Source organism: Mobula birostris, chromosome 12 (assembly GCF_030028105.1).
Source record: "Mobula birostris isolate sMobBir1 chromosome 12, sMobBir1.hap1, whole genome shotgun sequence".
NCBI lineage: Eukaryota > Metazoa > Chordata > Chondrichthyes > Myliobatiformes > Myliobatidae > Mobula > Mobula birostris.
In genome coordinates this window covers 9,646,746-9,671,349 of record NC_092381.1, presented here as the reverse complement: position 1 = coordinate 9,671,349, position 24,604 = coordinate 9,646,746, and the positions used below count along the sequence as shown (strand labels likewise).

Genomic DNA, 24,604 nt, shown 5'->3' with positions numbered 1-24,604 from the left:
AGCGATAAAGCGTGGTTGATAGTCAGCACAATCTCAGTGCTGTGAAGAGCTCATTTCCATTCTCTGTGACTCAATCATCTTGTCTTATTGGGGTGCAACATTAGCACAGCAGTTAGACTATCGGTGTTGGAGTCAGAGTTCAATTCCGTCGTCCTCTGTAAGTATGTATGTTCTTTCCTGTGTGTGTGTGTGTGTGTGTGTGTTTGTGTTTCTTCTTGGTGCTCTGGTTTCCTCCCACCCTCCAAAGACATACCAGTTAGTAGGTTAATTGGTCATCGTAGAGTGTCCCATGATTAGACAGGGGTTAAATTGGTGGGTTGCTGGGCACCGTGGCTGGAAGGGACTGTTCTACACTGTATCGCTAAATAAATAAATACATAAATTGGAATACATCGAATACTGAAAAACCTAGATTGAATGGACTTGGAGAGGATGTTACCTATAATGGGAGAGTCCAGGAGCAGAGGGTACAGCCTCAGAATAGAAGGACCTCCCTTTAGAACGGAGATAAGGAGGAATTTCTTTAGCCAGAGTGTGGAATTCATTGCCACAGATGGCTGCGGAGGCCAAGTCTTAAAGCAGAGGTTGATAGGTTCTTGATTAGTAAGGCTGTCAAAGGATGCTGGGGAAAAGCAAGAGAATGGGGGTTGAGAGGGATAATAAATCATCCATGATGGAATGACGAGTGACCTGATTCTGCTCTTATGTCTTATGGTTTTATGGTGATAGATGGCAAATAGATTGTCTAGTAATCAATTAACAGCTCGGATTTATAAAGGATCTGTAAAGAGACAAATAATTCCAAGACTCTTCATAGGCCAATGTTTGTCTTTTTAATGAGGAGGGATACACAGATTGTGTTTGTAGTAACACAATAAAAGTCTTATTGAATGGGAGTGCAGGCTCCTGGAGCTGAGGTCTCACCCCAACCAGCTCCAGTCCTGAGTCAGACATGAACTACGGCAGCCATACAGGGCGTACTGCAGGAGAATCACTTCCTGAACTGAAAGGTTATCTTTATTTGTCAGATGTACAGTACATTCAAAAATAGGTGAAATACACGGTTTGTGTCACCAACCAACACAGTGCTGGAGACAGCTCATAAGTGTTGCCACTCTTCTGGTGCCAACATGAAATGCCCAGAACTTATTATCCCTAAGCCATACGGCTTTATGATGTGGAAGGAAATTGGGGACACCCTGAGGAAACCCACATGTTCACAGGGAGAACGTACAAACTCCTGACAGACCACGGAGGGAATTGAACCCGGGTCTCTGGTGCTGTAAGGTGTTTGCAAACTGCTATACTACCGTGCTGCCCTCTGTTGACACTGGAGATACCAGCTGAGGGCTGGACAGATTCCATGGGAACCCTTACAACTTTCCTGGCTTGGCTTTGTTCCACAGTGAGCTGTAACGTCTCCTTCAACACATTCCACCACACCGGCTTATCTGCTTCTTGGCCCTTCCGAAGGTGCTGCCTGTTATCAGCACATCATTCCACAGGGCGTTGTTGCAGTGATAAGGGGAGTCTTAATGGATCTGGAGTGAAATAGATACCCACACAACACCCTCCATTAGTGACAAGTAGCATGCCACAGCACATTTTGGACCATTTGTAACACAGTGAGCAACTTTGGGCTCCATATCTAAGGAAAGTCATGCTGGCCCTGGAGGCAATCCAGAGGAGATTCACAAGAAAAATTCTGAAAAAAGAAAGCTTAACCTGTAAGGAGTGTTTGATGACTCTGGGCCTGTATTCATTGGAGTTCGGAAGGATGAGGATGAGGGGGGATATGATTGAAACGTACTGAGTATGAAAGGTTTGCATTGAGTTGACATAGAGAGGAAGTTTTGAATAGAGGGATGACTCTTTAGAACAGAGATGAGGAGGAATTTCTTTAGCCAAAGGGTGGTGAATCTACAGTATTCATTGTCACAGACGGCTGTGGAGGCTAAATCATTAGGTATATTCAAAGCAGAAGCTGGTTGATAGCTTCCTGATTAGTCCTGGTGTCAAAGGTTATGTGGAGAAGGCAGGATGCTGCCTGGCTGATGTGTATCTATGTCATTTTCTGATTCATTTTGACTTTCAGCATTTATTATTTTGCCTTTGGATTAGAGTCTTGTTTCAAAAGCTGTCATCACTCTGCCACTTCTCTTTCAACCTCTTCCTCTGATTTTTCCATCTTTCTCTCTCTCCCTTTTCCTTTCTCTTTCTCCCAATCTGTCTCCAGCTCCCTCTCCCCTTTCTCTCTCTCTCTTTCTTTCCCCTCTCTCCCTCTAGCTCTCTTTCTCTCCTTCCCTCCCTCTCTCCCCTCTCCCTCTCCCTCTTTCTCTCTCTCTCTTACTCTCCTTCCCTCCCTCTCTCCCCCTCCCTCTCCCTCTCCCTCTTTCTCTCTCTCTCTCCCCTCTCTCCCTCTCTCCGCTCTCCCTCTCCCCTTTCTCTCTCTCTATCTTTCTCTCTAACGGTTTTTTCCTCTCCGCCATCAGATTTCTGAACGTACGTTGAACCAGTGAACACTACCTCACTAGTTTTTAGCTCATTTTTCCTTTGCTCTCTTTTTGTACTAATTTTTGATTGTAATACATTTTTCTTATTTGTAATTTGTAGATTTTTTATTATTATGTATTGCAAAGTACCGCTGCCACAAAACAGCAGATTTCACGACATAGGCTAGTGATATTAAACCTGATTTTGAACATAGCCAAGGACTGTGATCGATATTTTTTGTGGACCTTTGAATTCTGTATTTACTGTTCATTTGAGTTACAACGTCTTCAGTATTTTGATTTTTGATTACAGTCTAATTTTAATAAATCCTTTCAGAATCAGGTTTAATATCACCAGCATGTATCATGAAACTTGTCTTAGCAGTGCAATATGTCATAGAAAAAAAAACTATGAATTATAGTAAGTGTGTGTATGTGTGTATATATATATATATATATAGATATATACACACACACACACACACGCACACACACTGGGGCAGCAGGCTGAGGGTAGCAGACACCAACAGAATCAACAAACTCATCCGTAAGGCCAGTGATGTTGTGGGGATGGAACTGGACTCTCTGACGGTGGTGTCTGAAAAGAGAATGCTGTCCAAGTTGCATGCCATCTTGGACAATGTCTCCCATCCATTACATAATGTACTGGGTGGGCACAGGAGTACATTCAGCCAGAGACTCATTCCACCGAGATGCAGCGCAGAGCGTCATAGGAAGTCATTCCTGCCTGTGGCCATCAAACTTTACAACTCCTCCCTTGGAGGGTCAGACACCCTGAGCCAATAGGCTGGTCCTGGACTTATTTCCTGGCATAATTTACATATTACTATTTAACTATTTATGGTTTTATTACTATTTATTATTTATGGTGCAACTGTAACAAAAACCAATTTCCCCCGGGATCAATAAAGTATGACTATGACTCTATATATGACCCACCTTCAGTTACTGGCCTCTGCCCCCTTCCTTTCCAGTCCTGATGAAGGGTCTCGTCTCGATACATAGACAGATTATTCCTCTCCACAGATGATGCTATCTGACCTTCTCTGATACTGTGCGCGTGCTTGTGTGTTGCTCTAGGTTTCCAGCATCTGCAGAATCTCATGCGTTTTAATTTCTTTTCACTGAACTGCATTGCAACTGTCTCGGAGCTTGGTTGTGTCCTTTGCAATTCAATCTTCGATCTGTGACTGAAAATTCAAAACTGCTTTCTGAGTTTGATAACTGCTGTGAATAATTATTTCAGCTAAGTGGACTATTTCCCCAACTGTGGCTCAGCAGGAAAGAAAAGAGTGCAAGGAGATTTGCCTTTAATTATCTATTCCCTTATAAAATGTAATACTCTTATTAAAAACCTTGTTTCTTATTCTGCACAGCTGAGATGCAGAAGGTTCTGAGGACTCGGATTGTGCTCATTTAATGGGATTGACATTCCATGCTGTTTGTAGTTGGGGTTCTGTGAATAAATTGTGAAGTGATTGAAGCTTCTTCATTATGCGAGTATGATACGGTCTTTTCGATGCTCTGGTGCATTCTGGGTTTGGAAGACGTCATGCTTTCAGGCTGCCTCCTCTCAGCAGAGGCTGCCAGCGTAGCTTCTCACCCACTCAGGGTACTTAATTGGAAGATACGGAGCAGGAGTCCTGTCGCAGTTCGTGATCTACAGCTGCAGTCAAATTGTGGCTCTTCATGCAGCGGTTTCCTGCTTGGGAGCTTGCCAACTGGCCCAGCATTTTCAATATCGCCAGAAGTGACCTCCAAGACGTGTGCCTTTGGGGTGTGTCCGTCCCTGCAGACAATCCGATTCCTCACCCGTGTTGCTGACTGAAGTGCCGCAGGAGATCGGAACATCAAGGCAGCAGTGTTCACTACTGTCAAAATAAGTGATGATGCAGACTGTGACATAGAAACAGCGAGTTGGTGGTCTCCCTCTCTCTGTGGCAGGAGTGATACCTCTCTCTGTCGTTAGTGAGAGAGAGTCTGTAGTATGTGGAAGTGTTGGGATGGGCAGTTTTTCTTTAAGGGGCTCTAGATCATGGTCTCAGGTTGTATACTGTATACATTTTCTGACATTAAATTGAACCGTTGAAGCACTGTTGGGAAGGTTCTCACTCTGTGTTGAATGATCATTAGGTGAGGTAATAAGAAGATCATCTAGCATTTATTTACACTCCTGTTCTTTGGGACTTGATGAAATTGGCCACTGCATTTTCCATACAGAAGCAGAGACTGCACATCAAGACCATCAAAGATTCTCCCGATGTTGGAGATCTCGAGCAACACACACCCACACAGCAAGTCAGGCAGCGTCTCTGGAGGGGAATAAACAGACGGCGTTTCAGGGCTGGAAATGAAGGAGGAAGAAGCGAGAGTAAGGTGGTGGGGGAGAGGAAGGAGTACAAGCTGCCAGGTGACAGGTGAGTCTAGGTGAGGGGCTGAAGAAGAAATGATCTCATTGGAGAGGAGAGTGGACCATGGGAGAAAGTCAAGGAGAAGGAGAACTCAAGGGAGGTACTAGACAGGTTAGGAGAAGAGGTGAGAGGGGAACCAGAATGAGGAATGGACAGTGAAAAGGGAGGAGGAGGGAGGAATTACCTTAGGTTAGAGAAGTCGATGTTCGTGCCATCAGGTTGGAAGGTACCCAGGTGGAAAAAGAGATTATGCTCCTCCAATCTGAGTATATCAAGAGTCTTTGAAATTATTTCTAACTGTGGCAGCCTTGATGTGTTTGAGTCTCACAGAAACGAGTGAACTCTTCCTTCCAAATACCCAAGAGATTCTGCGGATGCTAAAATGCTGAAGATCAGGCAGTGTCCATCGAGGGGAGTAAGCATTTCCATTACTGTATATTTGCCTCCATAGATGCTTCCTGAGCCGTCAAGTTCCCCCAACATTTTGTGTGTGTTCCCTCCATTCATCCCTCGCCCCCCTCATTCACTTCCAATATATGCTTACACTCCACACCTCATATCTACACTAACCGAGTCACTGACCTACTGCGTTTTCATTTGACCTACTGCCACCTGGAAGAGATCCTCTTGACAAGAATCACTTTGTGACTTTATCCTTTCCCGTCAGAGTCACCTCGTGTGCAGATACCCCTGCACCCAGTGTCACTTTGTGTACACACAATCAGTCTACGTACATAGGCTAATCTTGTGTATATACGGCCACATTCAATAGTTACGAGTACATTCTGTTTTTTAGATTTACTTTTATACTTATATTTATTGTGTTTTTTATTATGTTCTTTATGCTTATTGCATATTTTTATGCTGCATCGGATCCTTTACCCTTGCACGCTGAAGAATCACAATAAACAATCTTGAATCTTGAATCTTGCCAGCATGACAATTATTGCCCCCTAGTTCAGTGAATCAATTTTGCCATCCTGTTCAAACTGGTTTAAATTTTGAGTCCCAACTGTCTTGTGTGATAAACAGCGCTGTTTCCCGTGGCAAACAGATACAACTGAGAGGGTCATTAGACCATAAGAGCAGAATTAGGCCATTCGGCCCATTGAGTCTGGTCCACCATTCCAGAATGGATGATTTATTATCCCTCTCAACCCCATTCTCCTGCCTTTGACACCCCGACTAATCAAGAATCTATCAACCTCTACTTTAAATAGACCCAATGACTTGTCCTCCACAGCCACCTGTTTCAATGAATTCCACAGATTCACCAGCTTTTGGTGAAATAAATTCCTTCTCATCTGTGTTCTAATGGAAGATCCCTCTATTCTGAGGCTGTGCCCTCTGGTCCTTGACTCTCCCCACATCTTCCCTATCGAGGCCTTTTAGTATTTGGTAGATTTAGGTGAGATCCCCCTCGTTCTTCTAAACCCCAGCAAGTTCAGAACCAGAGCCATTGAAACGTCATTTCCTTCATCCTTTGGAACTACGCTAAATTTTAGTTAACCTCCTGGAGATATAGAAAGGTGCAACACAGAAAGAGGCCTATCGCCCCACCAAACTCATGCTAACCATCGATGCCGTCTTCTATTCCAGCAATATTCCCATCAATCCTCCCCACCCAAATTCTATCACTCACTTGGGGTCATTAGCAGTGGCTGACTAACTTACCAACCTGCATGTCTTAGGGACTTGGGAGGAAACTGGGTCACCACGAAGAATCACGGGCAGAATGTGCAAACTCCACACAGACAGCAACCGGTACTCTGGCACTCTGAGGCAGTGGGCTCTACCAGCTGAGTCACTGAGCCACCCACAGTGCTCTGAGAGGTGACAATGGAAAATTCAGGTTCAAATTCTGCTCAGTACTGGGCACACTTCATCATGAGAGCATGGATTAAAAATTAAAGCCATAATGCATCACCGGCAGCAGCCTACCCACCATCAAGAACATTTATACAGAAAAGGGCCAGTTACATCATGAAGGATCCCACCCACCCTGCTCATGGACTGTTTGTCCCACTCCCACAAGGGAGGAGGCTACGTAGCATCCACGCCAGGACCACCAGACTCAAAAACAGTTACTTTCCCCAAGCAGTAAAGGTGATCAACACCTCCACTCACTAACCTCACCCCTCCAAGTCCCACCACCAGTATTTACCCATCACCTAACATCACGTTAGGTACACGCAGTCTGTGTATCTAACAGTTGCTTGTATATTTTTAATGGGATTGTTTTTATATTCTTATCTATTTGGGGTTTATTTTTCATTTTTATATTGTGTGTTTTATGCTTATTATGTTTTTTTGCACTTCATCAGATCAGGAATAACAATCATTTCATTCTCTTTTACACTTGTGCACTGACGAATTGCAATAAAACAATCTTGACTCTTAAATCTTTAATCTCGACAATCTCTCATGTATGCAATGGTCACCGTAAACCTTGGGTTTGCTAACGTGACAATTTGTGTCCCCTGGTTCAGTAAATACATTTTCCCATCCTGTTGGAAAAAGGATGCAAATCATCTTTTTCAAATTTTATTCAAATGGAATTTTATTTTCCATAAAATCTGTGGCTTTTACACTTTATTCTGCATCCTGTTATAGTTTTACTGTGTTCTACCTCAATGCACTCAGTAATGATCTGAACAGTATGCAAGATAAGTTTTTCACTGTATATCCATACATGTGACAATGATAAACCAATTCCAATTCTAGTCATGGAATTATTATTTGGTTAATGAGTGGCCATTCTACTCATAAAACTTCGAGAGGGTGCAAAGGAAGTTTATGAAAATTATTCCAGGATTGAAAGGCTTGTTACATGTGGAGCGTTTGATGGCTTTGGACCTTTACTCACAGGAATTCAGAAGAATGAGGGGTGACCTCATTGAAACCTAGTGAATGGTGAAAGGCCTCGAAAGAGTGAATGTGGAGAGGGTGTTTTCTATGGTGGGGGAGTCTAAGACCAGAGAACATAGCCTCAGAATAGAAAGGTGTCCATTTAGAAGGGAAATGAGGTAGAATTTCTTCAGCCGGAGAGTGACGAATCTCTGGAAGTTGTTGCCATAGGCAGCTGTGCAGGCCAAGTCATTGAGTATATTTAAGGCAGAGGTGGATAAAGTCTTGATTAGTAAGTGCCTGCAGATATGTTATATGTAAGGCAGGGGATGATGGATTTTTGATTTGACAGGGCATGAAGGGATAGGAGAAGAAGGCAGAAGATTGGGGCTGAGAGGGAAAATTGGATGAGCCATAATGAAATGGCGAAGCAGACTTGATGGGCCAAATGGCCCAATTCTGCTCCTATATTTTATGGTCCTTTGGTCCAATGATAGAGTAATACTAATATCAAATTTCCTTGATTATACTTGGCAACCCAGCCTACCTAAACCTCTTCAGTAGACAGTACCAAAGGATCAACACCATCTAGATGTTTATTACTTACTCATTCTTGGAGCTATAAGAGACTGCAGATGTTGAAATCAGGAGCAAAGAGCAAACTGTTGGAAAGACACAACAGGTTGAGTAGCATCTATGGAGGCAAAGGAATGGTCAATGTTTCAATTCTAGACCTGGATCACCACCAGTGTTATCGTCTTTCTCCTGCTTGACCAACCCGTTGTTTATGAGACAGTGATCTGCAGCCTAACAGAGAAAAGGAGTGCCTTACACCTCCTTTGGTAGAGACGTATCTTCACCCCACCTCCCTTTGTCAACAGTACCTGGCCATAACCCTGAATACTTAGTCTTATGGTCCTCTATCCTTCCATTCACCTCTCACCAGGATTGGTTTCTCTACTTTGCCTCAACTGAGGAATAAAATTCTACAGAAAGAACTTGATGCAGGAGTATTTTTCAGCGGAATGTTTGATTTTATTCTGTTATTCCTGAGGGCAAGACTGAACTGCACTGCCGAGCTTAATGACCAAATCAATGCACAGGATTTGTTTTTTTGTTTTCTCATTCCAACGGACCATGACGGGACACAGTCAGTGCACAGAGGGGCTGTAAATATAGAAGACTGGTGCTCTGTGTCTGAGTACTAAAGCCAGCACTGACAGCACTCTTTGTTTGCTGAATACTTCTCGCAGGAAGATCGTGGGGCAGGTAGCAACCGGTATTTACTGAGTACAGAGCTAGCCGGTGGTGTAGTGCCATCCACACCGGACTCCGAGGTGTGTGGTCCTGGGTTCGAATCCGCTCGGCTCCTTACACACTTTCCATGCATGCTGGGTTGAGCATCGAGCTAGCAACTCGGCCTTGTAAAAAACGGACGAATGCTAAAGAAACCATAAGTTTACCACCCAATGCGCCACAAGGCGTGGAGAGGAACAACAGGAGATTAGACGTTGGTGAGGCCTAATCTGAAGTATTGCGTGCAGTTTTGGTCACCTACCTACAGCAAAGATGTAAATAAAGCTGAAAGGGAAAGTTTAGAAGGATGTTGCCAGGACTGGAGGACCTGAGTTATAAAGAAAAGATTGAATAGTTAGGACTTTATTCCTTAGAACGTAGAAGATTGAGGGGAGATTTGCTAGAGGTGTTCAAAATTAAGAGGGGTATTGGATAGGATAAATGCAAGCAGGCTTTTTCCACTGAGGTTGGTGGGACTACAACTCCAAGTCATGAGCTAAGGGTGAAAAGTGAAAAGTTTAAGAGGAACATGAGGGGAAACTTTACTCAGAGGGAGTGAGAGTGTGAAGTGAGCTGAAAGCACAAGTGATGCATGCAAGCTCGATTTCAATGTTTAAGAGAAGTTTGGATAGGTACAACGATAGGAGGGGTATGGAGGCCTAAATGGTCCCGTTGCAGGTCGATAGGAGTAGGCAGTTTAGAAGGAATCAGCATGGACTAGACGGGCCAAAGGCCCTGTTTCTGTGCTGTACTTTTCTATGACTCTATGATAGCAAAGTTCTCGTCTGTTCCTCTCCCTTGCCCCTTTCCCATGTGAGCAGTGTGTGGGCTTGTCTGGCGCTCGCATTGAGTAAAACATGTGTAATGTCTTGCACCTTTTTTATCAGCTCTTTCATGGCCTGTAAGGCTAAGATGCACAGACTCATTATGGTTAAGATTGTCAAATAACATTTGGCAGCCTGTCCTGTCAGTCCAGAGGGAGTTGTTCAAATCATACCACAAATCTAAATTCGAACAACCAGGGAATCAAATGCTGGTGTTAATAACAGCGACGATTAAACTATTGGGAAAATATTAGAAGCTGTTACTAAGGAAGTAGCAACAGGTCATGGAAAATAATGAATACGATGCAAAAGCCTCCATGAAAGGTTGTTATGCTCGACAAATTTGTTAGAGTCTTTCGTGACATTATGTTGTAAAGCAGAGATAAGGATTAATCAATGAATATAGCCATACTAGAAGTGCGAGAGGAACTCAGTAGGTGAGGCAGCGTCCAGCGAATGAAGTGGACTGTCGACATTTTGGATTGGGATGCTTCCATCCAACAAACTTAACTCTTCAGGGCGAACTAGGGATGTGCAATGAATGACAACAAGGACACCTACAGAAGCTGATGCCTCAATTAGGCAACATCCATTATAAAGGACCACCATCACGCAGGATGTGCCCTCTTCTCATTGCTACCGTCACGGAGGAGCTACAGGAGCCTGAAGACACACACTGAATGTTTCAGGAACAGTTTCTTCCCCTCTGCCATCAGATTTCTGAATGGACAATGAACCCATTAACATTACCTCACTGTATTTTTTTTGCTCTCTTTTTGTACTACTGTATTTTTTTATATATCTTTCTTATTGTACTTCATACTTCTTTATTATTATGTATTACAAAGTACTACTGCTACAAAATAACAGAATTCACAACATATTCGAGTGATATTAAGCCATATTCTGATATGAATGATGGGGAGAGAGTACAAACCTCTTGCGGTCAGTGATGGGAGTTGAAACCCGATCAGTGATCCCTGGCAATGTGTAGCAATGGCGCTAACTGCTTCAGTGCCGTGGCTCCCCCATTTCTGAAAATGTGACGAAGTTCCCTGACATTGCACACTGTATTCTCTACTGCACAATTAAACTTGGTGCTGCAATTTGTTCTGACATCACTAGTTATTCTCTTCCCACTCTACACTTCCCAGACTCCAGTATTCACCCCCTAAAACCTTCCTGCTTTGTACTTCAAACGTCAAACCCACTCTTTGATGAAACCTTTATTCAGCCTCCCTGCTTCCATCACTGGCCTGTTCACTTTTCCAATATCTCCGTGGAGTTCTGTGAAGTAGCAGGTTTGTGTGATGCTATAACAGTGCCAGCTATAAGATCGAGGCTCGATTCCAAACCTATGTTTACGGAGTTTATTTGTTCTTGCCATCGCAGAGTGGGTTTCCTCTGGGTTCTCTGCTTTCTTCGCACATTCGAAAGGCATGGGACATAGACATCCCAAAGTGGAAGAAGTATTCTAAAGGAAAGATGACACAACCGTGGCTGACAAGAGAAGTCAAAACCGACATAAAAGCCAAAGAGAGGACATAAAATACAGCAAAAGTTAGTGGGAAGTTAAAGGATTGGGAAGCTTTTAAAAACCAAGAGATAGCAACTAAAAAAAGTTATTAAGAAGGTAAAGATGGAATCCGAAAGTAAGAGACCCAATAATATTAAAGAAGACACCAACAGTTACTTCAGATACATACAGTGTAAAAGAGAAGCAGGAGTGGATATTGGACCGCTGGTAAATGATGCTGGAGAGGTAGTAATGGGGGATAATGAAACAGCAGAAGAAATGAATAAGTATTTTGCATCAGTCTTCACTGTGGAAGATACTAGCCTTAGGGTAGAAGTTCCAGGTCTCTGGGGACATAAGTTATGTGCAGTTACCATAATAAGAGAGAAGGTTCTTGGGAAACTGAAAGGTCTGAAGGTAGATTAAGTCTCCTGGACCAGATGGTGTGCACCCTAAAGCTCTGAAAGAGGTGGTTGAAGCGATTGTGTGGGTTCAGTAATGATCTTTCAAGAATCACTAGATTCTGGAATGGTTCCAGAAGAATAGAAAATTGCAAATGTCTCTCCACTCTTCAAGAAGGGAGAGAGGCAGAATAAAGGAAACTATAGGCCAGTTAATCTGACCACAGTGGTTGGAAAGACGCTGGAGTCGGTTAGTAAGAATGAAGTCTCGGGGTACTTGTAGGCATGTGATAAAATAGGCCATAGTCAGTGTGGTTTCCTCAAGGGGAAATCTTGCCTGACAAATCTGTTGGAATTATTTGAGGAAATAACAGGCAGGATAGACAAAGGAGAATCAGTTGATGTTGTGTGCTTGGATTTTCAGAAAGGTGTCACACATGAGGCTGGTAACAAGCTACAAGCCCGTGGTATTACAGGCAAGATTCTAGCATGCATAAAGTAGTGACTAGTGGTGTTCTGCAGGAGTCTGTTTTGGGACCGATTCTTCTCACATTGTATGTCAATGATTTAGATGATGGAATTGATGGCTTTCTTGCAGAGTTTGCAGATGATATGAAGATAGGTGGAGGGGCAGTTGTTTTGAGGAAATAGAGAGGCTACAGAAGAACAGACAGATTAGGAGAATGGGCAAAGAAATGGTAGAATGAATACAGTGTCGGGAAGTGTATGGTCATGCACCTCAGTAGAAGAAATAGAAGGGTTGGCTATTTTCTAAATGGAGAGAAAATACAAATAACCTGAAGTGCAAAGAGACTTGGGAGGTCTTGTGCAGGATTTCCTAAAGGTTAATTTGCAGGTTGAGTCTCTGGTAAGGAAGCAAATGGAATGTTAGCATTCATTTGAAGTGGACTAGAATATGAAAGCAAGGATGTAATGTTGAGACTTTATAAAGTACTGGTGAGCCTCAGCTGGAGTATTCTGAGCAGTTTTGGGCCTGTTATCATAGAAAGAATGAGCTGAAACTGAGAGGGTTCAAAGGAGGTTCACGAAAATGATTCTAGGATTGAATGGCTTGTCACATAAAGAGCTTTTGAAAGACTGAGGGGTGACCTCATTGAAACCTATCGAATGGTGAAAGGGTGGATATGGAGAGGATGTTTCCTATGGTGGGTGAGTCTAAGACCAGAGGACACAGCCTGAGCTTTGTAAGCCAGATAGCCTAATCCTGTTCCTATATCTTATGGTCTTATGGTGTTATTCCGAGGACATAAGATTTAGAGTTGGTTAGTTGCGGCTATGCTTTGTTGGCATCGGATGCACGGTGACGCATGTGGGCTCCCCAGCGCAATCCTCACTGAATCAATTTGACACTAATGGCGCATTTCACTGTGTGCTTCGATGTGCATGTGACAAATAAAACTAATATCAGACTCTGAGACCTAGGAGCAATGTCGGGCCAGTTGGCCCATCGAGTCTGTTCCGCCATTCCATCACGGCTGATCTATTATCCTTCTCAACCACATTCTCCTGCCTTCTCACCTTAACCTTTGACACCCCGACTGATCAAGAAACTCTCAACGTTCACTTTAAGTACACCCAATGACTTGGCTTCCACAGCCGTCTGTGGCAATGAATTCCACAGATTCACCACCCTCTGACCTTCTCCACATGGGGCAGCAGAGTTTTGCAGCTCTAGAACCATGGTCTCACCTGAGGTGAAGATGCACACACTCATTGTGGTCATTGTTTTAGAGCAGGGGTTCTCAACCTGGGATCTATGGACCCCTTGCTTAATGGTATTTGTCCATGGCATAAAAACATTTGGGAGCCCCCTGCTTTTGAGGGATGCATTCCAACCACAGGTAGATGGGATACTGTAGATAGAAATTTTGGTTCGCATGGTCGAGCTGTCTTGTTTTTTCCTGCTGTGTAACTCTGTGAATCAATCTTCAGCAATGCCGATGCTAATGCCCCTCCAGCTGCACTGTTCAGTGAGGGGGGAGGACGGGGACAATGTGGGTACTCTGATTTCCACAACAGGTGAGGTTGCCCACACACACTCTAAGTGTCTACCTAAAGGACTTTGCTCCCTTAGGACGAAGTTCAAAGTTTATTGTCATTCAACGCAGCACATATATTCAGCTGAACAAAACAACATTCCCCAGGGACCAAAGTACAAAACACAGTACACATATCACATAGAGCACTTAACCCAATAATATTAACAGCCAAACAAAACTGTATTCTGCTGATGTACAAGTTGACAGAATGTGCATATATGACATCTGGTTAAATATAAAACTATGCATCTAATATGCACTTTATGTCAACTTGTTTCAAGATGTTAATTACACTGAAACTAGGGGCTTGTTACTAACTGACATGTTTCAACACACCTGGATCCTCTTGAAAAGAAGTCCTGATTTAATTAAAAGTCTAGTAAAGGACCTCAAGACAAAAGTTCTCTAATCTTGCCATCATTTTGAATTGGTTTATTATTGTCACATGTACCAAGGTTCGGTGAAAAGTTTGTCTTGCATAATGTTCATACAGATCAGATCATTACACAGTGCAGTGAGGTAGAACAAGGTAAAACAATAAAAGACTGCAGAATAAAATGTAACACGCAAAATACTGGAAGAACTCAGCAGGTCAGGCAGCTTGTATTGAGGGGAATAAACAGTCGACGTTTCGGGTTGAGACCCTTCATCAGGACATCTTGGCCTAAAACTGTTCATTCCCCTCCAGAGATACTGAGTTCCTACAGTTTTTTGTGTGTGTTGCTCTTTATTTCCAGCATCTGCAAAATATCTTGAGCTTATGAAGTGCAGAATAAAGTGTAACAGCTACGGAGAAAGTGAAGTGCAGGTAACCAATAAAGTGCAAGATTATAAGGAGGTAGATTGTGATGTCAAGAGTCAAGCTTATCATCCCAGTTATCCTTCTATGCCTTGATGAGTGAAGTTTATAAATTCATGAGGGGGACTGATTGGGTACATGGACAAGTCTATTTCATAAGAACATAAATCAAAGGAGCAGAATTAGTCCATTTGGCCCATCGAGCATGCTCCGCCTTTCCAATATGGTTGATCCAATTTTCCTCTCAGCCCCAATCTCAAGTCATCGCTCTGTAACCCTTCATGCCCTGACCAATCACGAATCTATCAATCTCTGCCTTAAACATACATAATGACTTGCCTTCTACAACTGCCTGTGGCAAAGAATTCCACAGATTCACCACTCTCTAGTTTAAGAAATTACTCCTAATCTCCATTCTAAAAGGAAGCCCCTGTATTCTGAGGCTGTGTTCTTTGGTCTTCAACTCTCCCACTATAGGAAACATTCTCTCCACATCCACTCTATCATGGCCTTTCACCATTTGATCATCGTTCTTCTGAATTCTAGTGAATACAGACCCAGAGCCATCGAACGCTCTTTAAGTGACAAGCCCTTCAATCCTGGAATCATTTTCATGAACCTTCTTTGAACCCTCTCCAGTTTCAACACATCCTTTCTAAGATAAGGGGCCCAAACCTACTCACAATACTCCAAGTGAGTCCTCACGAGTGCTTTATAAAGTCTCAACATTACATCCTTGCTCTTATATTCCAGTCCTCTTAAGATGAATACTAATATTCCATTTGCTTCCTCACCACAGACTCAACCTGCAAATGAACCTTTAAGGAATCCTGTACAAGACCTCCCAAGTCCCTTTGCACTTCAGGTTTTTGTATTTTCTCTTCATTTAGAAAATAGCCAGCCATTTCATTTCTTATACCAAAGTGCATGACCATACACTTCCCCACGTTGTATTCCATCTGCCATTTCTTTGCCCATTCTCCTAATCTGTCTGTCCTCCTGTAACCTCTTTACTTTCTCAAAACTACCTTCCCCTCCATTAATCTTCATATCATCTGCAAACTCTGCAACAAAGCTATTAATTCCATCATCTAAATCATTGACATATAATGTAAAAAGAATCTGTCCCAACACAGGCCCCTGTGGAAACCCACTAGTCACGGCAGCCATCCAAAATAGGCTTCCTTTATTCCCACTCTTCGCCACCTGCCAACCAGCCACTGCTTTATCCATGCTAGAATCTTTCCTTAAATACCATGGGCTCATAGCTTGAAAACTAGCCTCATGTGTGGCACCTTGTCAAAGGCCCTCTGAAAACCCAAGTACACAACATCAACTGATTCCCCTTTGTCTATCCTGCTTGTTATTTCTTCAAAGAATTCCAACAGATTTGTCAGGCAGGGTTTTCCCCTGAAACTATGCTGACTCCAGCCTTTTTTATCATGTACCTCCAAGTACCCCAAAGCCACATCCTTAACAATCAACTCCAACATCTTCCCAAACATTGGGGTCAGGCTGACTGACCTATAGTTTCCGTTATTCTGCCTCTCTGCCTTCTTGAAGAGTGGAAAGAGTTTTCCATTCTTCTGGAAACATTCCAGAATCTAGTGATTCGTGAAAGATCATGACTCTTCAACCACCTCTTTCAGAATCCTGGCATGTACACCATCTGGTCCATGTGACTTACTTACCTTCAGATTGTTCTGTTTCCCAAGAATCTTCTCCCTAGTAATGGTAACTTCACACATTTCATGGCCCCCGACACTGGCAACATCAACTGTACTGCTAGTGTCTTCCATAGTGATGAATGATGGAAAATACTTACTCAGTTCATCTGCCATTTTCCCAGGTAGGGCATAGATTTAAGGTAAAGGGAGACAGATCTGAAGGAGACCTAAGGAGCAACATTCTCATACAGAGGATGGTGAGTATATGGAATGAGGGAGCTGTTAGAGGAACAGTTACAAGTGTGTATAGTCACATTGTTTGGACAGGTATGTAGACAGGGGTGTATGGTTACAGAGCAGTGCAGCAGAGAAACACACTCTTGCAGAGCTTTAGAATTTAAAAGCAGCGGTGTAATGCCAAGGCTTTATAAGGCATTGGTCAGACCCCATTTGGACAGGCAGGAGAGTGGGGTTGAGAGTGAAAATACATCAGTTATGATCAATTAGCAGCACAGACTCAATGGACCAAATAGCCGAATTCTGTTTCTTTGTTTTATGATTTAACTCTCCCTGACCTCTTCATTCTGGTTTTGCAGCGATGTTAACCTGGTGTTCTCTTGGACTCTGAATCAGAAGCAGGTTTAATATCACTGGCATGTGTTGTGACATTTGTTGCTTTGCTGCAGTAGTGCATTGCAACATAAAAACTCTAAATTATAACAAGAAATATAAAAATGAAAATTAAATAAGTAGTGCAAAGATCGAGGGGAACCAAACGGTGAGGTAGTGTACATGGGTTCTATGTCCATTTAGAAATCAGATGGGAAGGTGAAGAAACTCTTCCTGCTTTATTGAGTGCTCCTCTACCTCCTCCTTGATGGTAGCAATAAGAAGAAGGCATGTCCTGGGTGATGGGGGACCTTAATTACGGATGACTCCTTGAAGATGTACAGAATGCTGGAGAGCCTACTGCCCAGGGTGGAGCTGACTGAGTTCACAATTTTCTGCGTCTTTTTCCGATCCTCCGCACCAGACAGTGATGCGATCAGTTAGAACACTGTCCGCAGTACACCTTTAGAAATTTGCGAGTTTTGATTTCATACTATTTCTCCTCGTACTCCTAAAGGGAATATAGCAGCGGCTGTGCCTCCTTTGTAATCGCATCGATGTGTTGGACCAGGATGGATTCTCAGAGATGTCGATTCCCAGGAACACGAAACTGCTCGCCCTTTCCACTGCGGATCCCTTGATGAAGACTGGTGTGCGTTTCCTCGAGTTCTCCTTCCTGTACTCCACAATCAATTACTTTGTCGTTCTGCTGTTGAGTGCAAGGTGGTTGCTGTGATAGCACTCAGCAGCTGATCTATCTCTCTCCTGTATGACTCCTCCTCAGAATCTGACATTCTGCCATCAGCAAATTTATAGATGGCATTTGAGCTGTGCGTAGCCACACAGTTGTGGGTGTAGAGGGAGTAGAGCAGTGGGCTAAGCACACACCCCTGAGGTGCACCAGGGTTGAGTGACAGCCAGGAGGAGACGTTATTTCCAACCCACACAGAGTGAGGAAGTCAGTTGTAGAGGGAGGTGCAGAGGCCCATGTTTTGGAGCTTGTTGATTAGAACTGAAGGTATGATTATGTTGAAGGTTCTGTAATCAATAAACAGCAGCCTAGCATAGATATTACTATTCTCCAGGTCATCCAAGGCCAATTGGAGAGCCAGTGAGATTATATCCACTATAGACGTATAATGGCGATAGGCAAATTGCAGAGGATACAGGTCTATGCTTAGGCAGGAGTTGATTCTGGCTATCAGCAACCTCTCAAAGCACTTCATCACAGCAGATGTGAGAGTCACTGGACCATAGTTGTTCAGCCAGCTCACCATGGTCTTCACGGATACTGGTCACCCTTTTGAACCAGGTGGGAACCTCCGACCGCAGGCAGATTGACGATGTCCTTGAACACACCTGCCAGTATTGGACTTAGGTTTTCAGAGGCCTATCAGGTGCACCATCAGAGCCTGACACCTTGTGAGGGTTCACCCTCTTGAAAGATGTTCTGACTTTGGCCTCCGAGATGGAAATCTCAACCACCAGACACTGCAGGATTTGCACAGGTGTAGTTTTGTTCTCCCTTTGAAAGCGTGCATCGAATACCTTGAGCTCACCCAGGAGTGAAGCTTCACACCCATTTATGATGTCAGGTTTCACTTGGAAGGATGTACTGGCCTGTGAACCCTGCCAGAGCTGACGTGTATCCAATTCCGCCTCTAACCTCATTCTGAATTGAGGACTCATTTCCCTCCTCACTGCAGACGGATTTCAAAGTCTTTCATAATGGTTAATAGATATCCTGTCACTGTAATGACTGCCACGCACATGAAGTTTTATTGCATTATTGTTTAAAAATTACAAGCATTACAGACCCAATCATGATTGATGGAGTAGCTGGGGCAGCTGACAACACAGCCAGGCTTCCTCTAGTGCACTTGCATTCATTGATAATCCAGACAAAATTTAGCTCTGTCCAGTCCCAAATCATACTCATTTAGCTCTGTCCAGTCCCAAATCATACTCCACCCTGAGGGTGGGAGAGGAAAAATCACAGGGGTAAAATGGGAACAGGAGATGGACATCTTCCACCAATATTTGGTGTGTCCCTGTTGCTCCCCCCCCCCAACTTTATCACAGATGCACCATGAAGAAGTGTTGCGAAAAGCCAGAATAAGGAGAGAGCTGATATCATTAATCAGGAAAAGGGAGCTGGAATTTCTGGGGCAGGTACTGAGGAAAGAAAAGCTGGAACGTCTTAAAGTAACAGGAAAAACTGATGAAAGAAAAAGTCGCGGTCAACAGCGCATGACATCCATGGATGGACAGGCAAACAGGCATCAAGGGATGGACAGGCAAACGTTTTGAAGAGCTTATCAGAGCTTCTCAGAATAATGATAGATGGAAGACCACAATTGCCCAGCCCACATTGTACAAAATGGCACATGATGATGTTGACCATAATAAGGCAACCAGAACTGAACGCAGACCGGAATTGTATGGATTTGCAGCATTACTTCATGGCTTTTGAATCCGGTGTGCCAACTAATGAAGGCAGCAATGTTATAGGAAAGGTATGGAAGCTTTAGAGAGAGTGCATAGGAAGCTGCCTGGATTAGAGAGCATTTTCTTATGAGGATAGGATGAAAGACCTATTGCTTTTCTCAAGGAGTGAAGGAGGATGAGAGGTGACTTGACAGAGCTGTACAAGATGATAAGGTTGAGTAGACGGCCAGAGACTTTTCCCAGGGCAGAAATGGCTAATAGAAGGGGCATAATTTTAAAGTGATTGGAGGATAGTATAGGGGTGGGTGGGGGAAGGGCCTTTATAGTGAAAAACAGATAGAAGATGTAAAGACTGAAAAAGAAGGAATCTCATAGGAGAGGGTTTGATTGATCCTGGGCTAGGTAAGTTCAGCATAACATTGAGGGCTGAAGGGTCTGTATTGTGCCAGCGTATGGGGGAATCCATGGTTAAAGGACCAGACAGAGAAAGGAAACTGAGACCAAGATCGGATCTGCCAACATCTTACTGAATTGCAAAGGAGACTCGAGGGGCCATTTGGTCAAGACCTTCCCCTGTTTCAAATGTTCTTAATGCTCTTAAACCTGAGCCCTCACCCAGTAGTAAAAACAATCTATCGCTGTTTGCCTAAATAAAAGCCTTTATGATCTTGTAAATCTTTACTAGACCTGCCTGCAGCCTTCTCTACACCACAGGAGTTGGGAGAGGAAAGTTCTTAGCAAAACTCTTAACTTCTCAATTCTTTCCTTAAATCAATGACTCCTTACCTCCTTAGTATCTGAATTGTCAGGAAGTGGGCCAAGGAGCGATCAATTGATTTCAATACAGATAACTGGGAAGTGATGCTTTTGGAAAGTCAGGCTAGTGTAAATTTATCAAGTTCAAATTTATTATCATTCAACTGTACATGTACGTGCCAAATGAAACAACACCCCTCCAGATCAAGGTGCACAACACAATACACGTAGCTTCACACACAACACATAAAGTAATATTATCTTCAACACATAAAGTTAATATACTATGAATGGTTGGGCACTAGGGTGTGTAATGGGTCAGGAGCGGCTTAGGAGTACAAGTGCATAGTTCATTGACAGTGGCGTCAGAGATAGACAGGTCAGTGAAAATGGCAATTGGAATGCTGGCCACTGAGTATAGGAATTGGGACATTATGTTGCAGTTGTATGAGTCATTTGTGAGGCTGCACTTGGAGTACTATGTGCAGTTTTGGTCATCTAAAAGTTCTCATTAAACTGGAAAGCATGCATTAATGATTTACAAGGCTGTCGCCAGGATTTGAGGGCCTGAGCAATAGAAGAGATTGGCCAGGTTTGGTTTTTATTCCTTGGAATGTAGGACCTTATAAAACTTGTCCTGTACGCCGTTTTCAAACTCTACCTCCCTCAGCTTAAGTACATGTCCTCTAGTGCTTGACATTTCTACCCTGGGGAACAAAACTTTGTAATTATATGCCTTATCTCATAATTTTATAAACTTCTGTCTGATCTTTCCTCAACCTTTGACGCTCCTGAGAAAAAATTTCCGGTTTGTCCAAACTGTCCGTAAGGCCAATTCCCTCAAATGCAGGAAGCATCCTGGTGAACCTTTTCTGTGCCTTCTCCGAAGCCTCCACATTGTACCCATTACTCTAAATACAGCCTAACCAAAATTTTATAAAGCTGCTGTATGACTTCCTGACTCTTATACTCAGCACCTCAACCACTGAAGGCAAGCAGGTCACATGCCTTCATCTCCCTCTTTGTATGGGTTAGGATAAACAGATTTTTGCTCCATATTCAAGTCGAAGGTTAAAGTGAATAGGCAGGAAAGCAGAACTGAAGCCAAGTTCATATCTGTCATGATCTCAATATTGATGGAACAACTTCTCCTAATCCTTTCTCCTACATGCTAATGTTTATGCTCCCTCCTAATGTGGAGATTTATTGTAGATTTTCCTCCTCCTTGGCTCCCAACAGTTTTCAGATTAGCTTTAGTTGTCACATGTACAACAAAATATACAGTGAAATTCGCTGTTTGTCATCAACAACCAAAAGGGTCCAAGGACGTGCGGGGTAGCCTGCAAGTGTTGCCATGCTTCTGGCACCAACAAAGCATGCCCACAACTTACTAACAAAACAACACATATAAAATGCTGGAGGAGCTCAGAAAGTCAGGAGGCGTCTATGGAAATGAATAAACAGTCAACATTTCAGGCCAGGACCCATCTTCAGGACTAACTCAAAGCGGCACGTCTTTGGAATGTGGGAGGAAACGGAAATTCCTGGAGGAAACCCTGCACTCATGGGAAGACTGGTCACACTGCTTATGGGCAGTGGCAGGAATTGAACCCGGATCTCACAGCTGGTGTTGTAGGGTGTTAACACTAACCATGCCATCCCACTGAATAGTTATCCATTCCCTTTCCAGACCAAATGGATGGTCTTGGCCAAAAACGTCGACTGATTATTCATCTCCATAGACGCTGCCTGACCTGCTGTGGTCCTCCATCATTTTGTGTGTGTTGCTCTGGATTTTCAGCATCTGCAGAATCTCTTGTGTTTACTATGGTAAAGGTGCAGGCATGTGGAACTGAAGCCAAGTTCAGACTATAAGACCTGGCTGCATGGTGTACTACCAATAGTCACTGTCTCATAAACGATGGGTTGGTCAACCAGGAGAAAGATGGTGACACTGGTGCTGACCCAGGGTCCAGACCTGAAACATCAACCATCCCTCTGCCTCCATAGATGCTGCTCAGCCTGTTGTGTCTTAACAACAATTTGGTTTTCGCTCCAGATTGCAGCATCTCCAGTCTCTTGTATCTCCAAAGATGAGTCTTTGGAACTATCTACCCTAGAGATTTATGTAGGCTGGGTTGCCAAGTATATTCAAGGAAAATTGGTATTAATATTACTTTATTATTAGACCATAAGACCATAAGACATTGGAGCAGAATTAGGCCATTTGGCCCATCGAGCCTGCTCTACCATTTCATTAGGGCTGATCCATTTCCCTCTCTGCGCCAATCTCTTGCCTTCTCCCTGTATCCCTTCATGCCCTGACCAATCAAAAATCTATCAATCCCTGTCTTAAAGATACCCAATCACTTGCCCTCCACAGTCGGCTACGGCATTGAATTCCACAGGCTCGTCACTCTTTGGCAAAAGAATTTCCTCCTCATCTCCATTCTAAAAGGATGCCCATCTATTCTGAATCTGTGTCCTCTTGTCTTAGACTCTCCCGCTATAGGAAACATTTATCAAGGCCTTTCAACATTTGATAGTTTTCAATGAGGTCACCCTTCATTCTTCTGTATTACGGTGATTGGAGGCCCAGAGCTATCAAGTGCCCCTCATATGATAAGCTTCGCAATCCCGGAATCTCCTTTGAACCCTCTCCAATGCCAGCACATCCTTTTGTCCTGTTTTCTAACAAAGGAATGTGGAGATTTATTGTAGAATCTTCCTGCTTTTTGTCCCCAACATGTTTTGGCCTCTGGTGAGATTTGGTAGTGCTGTTTTCTTGTCTGCTTATCAACAAGGAATCCATATCAGAATCACCAGTCCTGATGAAGGGTCTCACCTCTTTTTTGCTCTCCGTAGATGCTGCCTGACCTACTGAGTTCTTCCAGCATTTTCTGTGTGTTATATCAGAAATTTTCCACTTTGTGTTTTCCAGGCTTCAGCCGAGCTGCCTTGCCTTTTGGCCTGGTCAGGCGAGAACTGTCCTGTGAGGGATACCCTATCGACCTTCGTTGTCCCGGGAGCGATGTCATCGTGATCGAGAGTGCCAACTACGGACGGACGGACAACAAGATCTGCGATGCTGACCTCTTCCAAATGGAAAATGTGGAGTGTTACCTCCCGGATGCTTTCAAGATCATGACGCAGAGGTAAGGTTTAGTCACTCAGCATGTCGCTCAGACTGCCGTTTGGTATCCATGATGCATATGGAGAAAGTGTACAATAAAAGGCAGGACTGTTAACAGCATTAATGCGCGGAAAGATCTTGAGATTGTTGATTTCTAATGTTTTTGATCCAAGCTTCTTTTGGAAGTCAAGAAAGGAGCCAAAATCTTGCTGCTTCATGATCATTTTATTAGGTACTAATGGAACAAAGTGACTTCAATATGAACAGTGATACCGATCTAGGAAGGGAAGGGACAGAAGGCGACGGCACAGCATGGGCGGCTCTTTTGATACCCCATAGATAAGAAATTTTTCATACAAATTTTTCGATAAGAGTTAACCAATAAGATAGCCCCTGTTCAAATAGTGCTACACTAAAGAAGCTTCCAGAATCATACAAACATAACCACCAGTGGACGCAGTGAAGAAATGCATATATGTATTGTAACCACTAGGGGACTCACTGAACAACTGTATATTCATACTGTGACCACTAGGGGACACACCAAGCAACTGCATATACATACTGTGACCACCAGGGGGCACACTCAGCAATTGCATGTACATACTGTGACCACTGGGAAACATACTAAACAGTTACACATCTATAGGTAGTTGTCAAAAATACAAGCGGCCAATTAATTGTTAAGCTGCAAAGAAAATGACAATTGAACAGTCTACTCCAAAGGGGTCTAAGTCCACAGCTCTCTGAAAGTGACCATGCAAGGAGACAAGGTGGCAAAGAAGTCATTTGGCCTACTTGCCTACATTGGATGGAGTGTTGAGTCTATGAGCAGGAAGTCATGTTGGAGATATGTAAAGCTTTGGTTAGACTGCACTTGTGTGCAATTCTGGTCACCGTATCACAGGAGGGATGTGGAAACCTCGTAAAGGGTGCAGAAGAGATTTACCAGGATGCTGACTGGATATTTGAGGATACGAACTAAAAGTAGAGGTTGGACAAACTTGGGTTGTTTTCCCTGGAGTATCGGAAGCTGAGGGGAGACCAAATAGAACATAAAACATAGAACAATACAGCACAGTATAAGCCTCTTGGCCCACAAGGTTGTGCCAACTTGACTTTTAACCAAGGCCACCGGTGGCATAGTGACATCTGCACCAGAATTCAAAGCGAGCGTTCCCAGGTTCAAATCCGGCTGGCTCCTTACATCCTTTTTATCCGTGCTGAGTTGAGTGTCGAGCCAGGAACTTGGCTTTGTAAAAACACAACAAAAATGCTAAAGAAACAGCAAGGTTGCCACCCGATATGCCACAAGGCGCAGAAA

General features: G+C 43.4%; 1 protein-coding gene across 18 annotated transcripts in view; it reads left to right on the top strand.

Annotated features, from left to right (window-relative positions):
- The window catches only part of adgrl2a (adhesion G protein-coupled receptor L2a), a 958,846-nt gene that overhangs the window by 678,015 nt on the left and 256,227 nt on the right, over positions 1-24,604 (top strand). For all 18 annotated transcript variants that reach the window (XR_011887962.1, XM_072273294.1, XM_072273297.1 and 15 more), the window contains one exon: positions 23,089-23,302. Coding sequence is in view for 17 of the 18 variants with exons in the window: in XM_072273294.1 (XP_072129395.1) it covers positions 23,089-23,302 (214 nt within the window). In the remaining variant the exon portion in view is untranslated. The remainder of the gene's footprint in view (positions 1-23,088; positions 23,303-24,604) is intronic.